General features: G+C 42.5%; 1 protein-coding gene across 1 annotated transcript in view; it reads left to right on the forward strand.

Annotated features, from left to right (window-relative positions):
- Positions 1–2,909: 2,909 nt before the first annotated feature.
- clcf1 (cardiotrophin-like cytokine factor 1) overlaps positions 2,910–6,099 on the forward strand; it is a 13,451-nt gene continuing 10,261 nt past the window's right edge. The window contains exon 1 of the mRNA XM_046296778.1: positions 2,910–3,345. Within this exon, the coding sequence (XP_046152734.1) occupies positions 3,333–3,345 (13 nt within the window). The 5' untranslated portion in view covers positions 2,910–3,332. The remainder of the gene's footprint in view (positions 3,346–6,099) is intronic.

Here is a 6,099-nt window from a genome sequence, read left to right on the forward strand (position 1 = left end):
CTCAAAAAGTATACTTAGCTCACATAATATAATTAATTTGGGATGCATTAAGGTGTTTTAATTGAATAACTGTGGCAAAAACGAATGTAGACATTAACAAATGCATTTCTAAAGCTTCCAAAATATTTTTTACAATGGTGGGGAGTGTCAAGATGGCCTGTGCTATGCGGGATCTTTGGGACATCCCTACCCCATTGAAGATGACATGTAAAATGGTAAGTACCAATTTGTAAGTCGCTCTGGATAAGAGTGTCTGCTAAATGACTTAAATGTAAATGTAAGGGTTAGTGTAAGGGTAGGGGCATCTTGACCGTGGAGGCACGGGGGCAGCGTCCCCTAAACGTCATCTAGAGTACATTTATAAATCGTTGGACCCATCCCATATAGCCTTACTGTACCACTTTGGCAAAGGAATTACACTAATTACACTTGTTCCACTGACTTGCCTTGATCCAATATCAACATACTATGTTATATGAATCCTATGAGCAGACACATATCAATGTTTTGATAATAATGAAATATTAGTTTATATTATATATTATATTAGTTTTTAAATTGTCAAAATTAACATTGGTCTCTCTCTCTCTCACACCCACACACATACACATACATCAATCGCAGCTCACACTCTGGGTACACAATGGCACACGTTAACTGACAGGTGGAAGTGAGAGCAGGAGATCAGACTAGTCTAACTGTCAATAATGCTAATGCCAAAGGAATGACTATAACACAAAGGAGAAAAGTAGGAGTGAAGCAGGCAAACATTCACATAGGCATATACATACACATACACACACACACACCTAAATACACAGTGACTACACACAGACATCACACTCTATTCCTAAACCCTATTCACTTAACTTTAATTCAGGTGGACTGATTCCATTTGCTGAGGTATATTGCATTGACATAACATGTAGGCCTACAAATATCCCGATGAAGCATCATGGGAATGAAATAAGTATAAGTTTGATGAAAAGGAAGAATCACTGAGAGATAGAAATTGGTTGTGACAAGTTCCAGTCATCCCAGATAGCACATTTGGTTCATTGGCAGTTGTGGGAACGTACATTTCTGGTTTCACATTAGTTCTGGGAACGAAGCTATAAGTTTTCTGACCGGTAAAACACGTTTTTTAAACGTTCTGACAACAAATGTCACCTGTTCTGGTTTCAGGGAGGTTTTGAGAACGTTTTACTATGGTTCCCTTAACGATTTGATGAACTTTCTGAGAATGAAAGGTATAGGTTATTTGAAGACAACATGTCTCAATAAGACTTTTAATAACACTCCTAGCTTAGTTTGGGTTCACTGATTTGAACACCAAACATGGAAAATCATTTGCTTGGTCAAACACATTTATTTTTTATTGTAGCTCTGCATTAATGAGATTTTAACTTATGAACTTCATATTTCTATTAATGGAATTAGTCCACTTCGCCACCAGGATGGAGCTAGCATGTCATGTTTTTTAAACTCATAGAAATATGTTTATTTTAGTCTATTCAAACAGACCCAATTTCAAAGGAAACAAGCACTCATTAAGATCAGGTGTGGGCAATTAATGGGTGAGGCCAACACACCTGAATACACTTAAAGGAAAGGTTGCACTATATATAGTCCACAAATCTGATAACATAGATTGATTATATTCCATCTGAATGGTCTTAATGCAAAAGTTTATATATATTTAAAATGTATACACTTCTATTTTTGCATTTTGAATGACATTTATAAAAACTCCTATACCAACTATACACTGTGGCTTTGATGTCAAGAAAGGAACAGCCTGCTCTTGGCTTCGGCGATGTAGGCCAATCGGGCAAGTAGGTACTAAAGTGACGAAAGAGTTTTGTCATGTTATGTTGCTAGTAGACTAACCTAGTGGTTAGAGTGTTAGGCCAGTAACCAAAAGGTTGCTGGATTGAATCCCCAAGCTGACAAGGTAAAAATCTGTGGTTTTGCCCCTGAGCAAGGCAGTTAACCCACTGTACCCTGGGAGCCACAGACGTGGATGTCGATTATGGCAGCCCCCCGCACCTCTCAGATTCAGAGGGGCTGAGTTAAATGCATTCAGTTGTACAACTGACTAGGTATCTCCCTTTCCCATCTAAGTGCACCGGGTCATGCAAAAGATACTTTGGAGCTAATATTCTATAACAGGAATATACTGCAATTTGAATTACATTCAGTATAAATGTTTTACCCCCTTTGGTATCCAATTGTTAGTATCCAATTGTTGTCTCATCGCTACAACTCGGGAGAGACAAAGGTCGAAAGCGATGCGTCCTCCGAAACACACCCAACCAAGCTGCACTGCTTCTTAACACCAGGAAGCCAGCCGCACCAATGTGTCGGAGGAAACACCATGCACTGCGCCCAGCCCACCACAGGAGTCGCTATTGCGCGATAAGACAAGGATATTCCTACCGGCCAAACCCTCCCTAACCCGGACGATGCTAGGCCAATTGCGCATCGCCCCACGGACCTCCCAGTCACGGCCGGCTGTGACAGAGCCTGGGCGTGAACACAGAGTCTCTGGTGACACAGCTGGCAGTGCCCTAGACCACTGCGCCACCCGGGAGGCAGCACATATTTCTGTGAGTTGCTCAATTGAACCATGAGGAAACCTGTAGGAAACGTTATACTGAAATTCCCACCAAAGAAAAATATGGTTCTCAGAACGTTATGTGCTAGCTGGGTATCCTGCGGAATTCCCAGAACATGGTGGGGAGGTTGTATGCAAAATAACCATAGCACAACACTCTCACCAAGCTCTAAGAAACATGGTTCTCAGAACGTTATGTGCTAGCTGGGGTGGCTCCTTCAAGTTTAGCCTATGCGTCAACTTGGTGAATCACCAGGAGGATAAAGAAATAAAGGAAGAGAGGGATAGGAGGGGGACAGAAACTTTCTCCCTCCTTACAAAAACCATCCGCAGTCAGTCTGTCACACAGACCATACGCCCGTCAAGTCTACGGACCGTCAACGTCAGCCAGGCGGATTTGGTGCGCACACCTCGGCTTGGATATACAGGGACCCACCGATGGAATTCGGTGTTATCGATTTTTTTAATCAACTCACACATTTTTCATTAGAGAAGGTGTGAATTCCACGTACCCAGGATTCAGAAATGTATTTTCTTCAAGAGAATATATTTTCAATTGGATTAATCAAGGAGAAATTAAAGTTGAATAGGTTAAACTAACAAAAGAGGATACGAATTCATCATTACGCAATTTGGCAAGTTGTCTTTGGATAAAGCCTTGCTGATTTAATCAGTGTGAACTGAAAGGAAATAAAGTCCTTTCCCAAAAATAAAAATGCATTTTGGAGGTAAGTCCCAATAAAAATGATCAAAGCTTAATATCTTCCACATGAACAATCTTGTAAAAATGTGTATTTATTGTAATGATGATTCATGTGATTAGGATAATAATGATTTACCGATGGCTTTTACAAATTAATATGTTACAAACCACACTAGTGGTATTTCTGTTATTTGATCATTTTGACATTTCCACAGTAGGAGTTCCCAGTATGTTGTATATTTTGTATAATAATATGACTAAGGTGAATTTGCACTTCATTTTCTCTACTACCTAACTAAAATTTCGAAGTAAATTTCAATAAATATATGAATCCTGAATATTTTCAGATAATAGCAGAAATCCCTCCCCAATTGACAATTGTAATAACATATTAAAAGATAACAAATATGTAAAGCACATTTATCTGAGAATACAGAAGAAACAGAGTAGTTGAACTTTTGTCTGCAGATATCATATATATTGATACTCAAAATATAAACAAATACTGAGATCAAATGTTATAACAGAACCAAAATCCCTTTGAGAATGTCCCTGTTCTATTAAAAAAGGGATTTTTCAGTGTAGGACATTGAGGAGGCAATTTGATCTGAATGTAAGTTTTCACAAGCTTGGAAATGACAAATGTTTTTAAAATTAGCGCTAGTGTGTGTGTGTGTGTGTGTGTGTGTGTGTGTGTGTGTGTGTGTGTGTGTGTGTGTGTGTGTGTGTGTGTGTGTGTGTGTGTGTGTGTGTGTGTGTGTGTGTGTGTGTGTGTGTGTGTGTGTGTGTGTGTGTGTGTGTGTGAATGGGAAGTTTCCTTCATTGTAAAAAATGGCTTTGGTTGAGAGGTGCAAGATGGAGTTAAAGCCCTTGTCTAGTTAGCTGGCACTGATATGAGAAAGTACATTGTTCACGTTAGTCAGGGTGTGAGAACACACATACAGCTGCCCCTTGGGACAGCCTATGCGGCTGCTGTTCCATGTCTGTGAATGGGGGGTAAAAGAGAGGGAGGTTATGCTAAACGTCTTCTCACTGTCAACTGCGTTAATTTTCATCAAACTTAACATGTGTAAATATTTCTATGAACATAACAAGATTCAACAACTGAGACATAAACTGAACGAGTTCCACAGACATGTGACTAACATAAATGGAATAATGTGTCCCTGAACAAAGGGGGGTTCAAAATCAAAAGTAACAGTCAGTATCTCGTGTGGCCACTAGCTGCATTAAGTACTGCAGTGCATCTCCTCCTCATGGACTGCGCCAGATTTGCCCGATCTTGCTGTGAGATGTTACCCCACTCATCCACCAAGGCACCTGCAAGTTCCTGGACATTTCTGGGTGGAATGGCCCTAGTCCTCACCCTCCGATCCAACAGGTCCAGACGTGATCAATGGGATTGAGATCCGGGCACTTTGCTGGCCATGGCAGAACACTGACATTTCAGTCTTGCACGAAATCACGCACAGAACGAGCAGTATGGCTGGTGGCATTGTCATGCTGGAGGGTCATGTCAGGATGAGCCTGCAGGAAGGATAACACATGAGGGAGGAGGATATCTTCCCTGTAATGCACAGTGTTGAGATTGCCAGCAATGACAACAAGCTCAGTCCGATGATGCTGTGATACACCGCCAAAGACGATGACGGACCCTCCACCTCCAAATCGATCCTGTTCCAGAGTACAGGCCTCGGTGTAACGCCTATTCTTTCGACGATAAACACGAATCCGACCATCACCCCTGGTGAGACAAAACCGCAACTCGTCAGTGAAGAGCACTTTTTGTCAGTCCTGTCTGGTCCAGCGACGGTGGGTTTGTGCCCATAGGCGACGTTGCTGCCTTACAACAGGCCTACAAGCCCTCAGTCCAGCCTCTCTTAGCCTATTGCGGACAGTCTGAGCACTGATGCAGGAATTCTGCATTCCTGGTGTAACTTGGGCAGTTGTTGTTGCCATCCTGTACCTGTCCCACAGGTGTGATGTTCGGATGTACCGATCCTGTGCAGGTGTTACACGTGGTCTTACACTGCGAGGCCGATCAGTAGTCCGTCCTGTCTCCCTGTAGTGCTGTCTTAGACGTCTCACAGTATGGACATTGCAATTTATTGCCCTGGCCACATCTGCAGTCCTCATGCCTCCTTGCAGCATGCCTAAGGCACATTCACGCAGATGAGCAGGGATCCTGGGCATCTTTCATTTGGTGTTTTTCAGAGTCAGTAGAAAGGCCTCTTTAGTGTCCTAAGTTTTCATAACTGTGACCTTAATTGCCCACCGTCTGTAAGCTGTTAGTGTCTTAACGACTGTTCCACAGGTGCATGTTCATTAATTGTTTATGGTTCATTGAACAAGCATGGGAAACGGTGTTTAAACGCTTTACAATGAAGATCTGAGTTTATCAGCTCTAAAACAAAATAATAATAGGCTAAAGATTTCCTCTCTCTCCGTGCCTCTCTCTCCCTGCCTCTCTCTCTCTCCCTGCCTCTCTCTCTCTCTCCGTGCCTCTCTCTCTCCCACTGTCTTTTTTCCTCTTCTCTCCCTGCCTCTCTCTCTCTCCCCCTGCCTCTCTCTCTCCCACTGTCTTTTTTTCCTCTTCTCTCCCTGCCTCTCTCTCTCTCCCTGCCTCTCTCTCTCCCACTGTCTTTTTTTCCTCTTCTCTCCCTGCCTCTCTCTCTCTCTCTCTCTCTCTCTCTCCCTGCCTCTCTTTCTCTCTCTCTCTCTCCCTGCCTCTCTCTCTAACTCTCTCCTTGCCTCTCTTTCTCTCCCTGCCTCTCTCTCC

Source organism: Oncorhynchus gorbuscha, linkage group LG13 (genome assembly GCF_021184085.1).
Source record: "Oncorhynchus gorbuscha isolate QuinsamMale2020 ecotype Even-year linkage group LG13, OgorEven_v1.0, whole genome shotgun sequence".
NCBI lineage: Eukaryota > Metazoa > Chordata > Actinopteri > Salmoniformes > Salmonidae > Oncorhynchus > Oncorhynchus gorbuscha.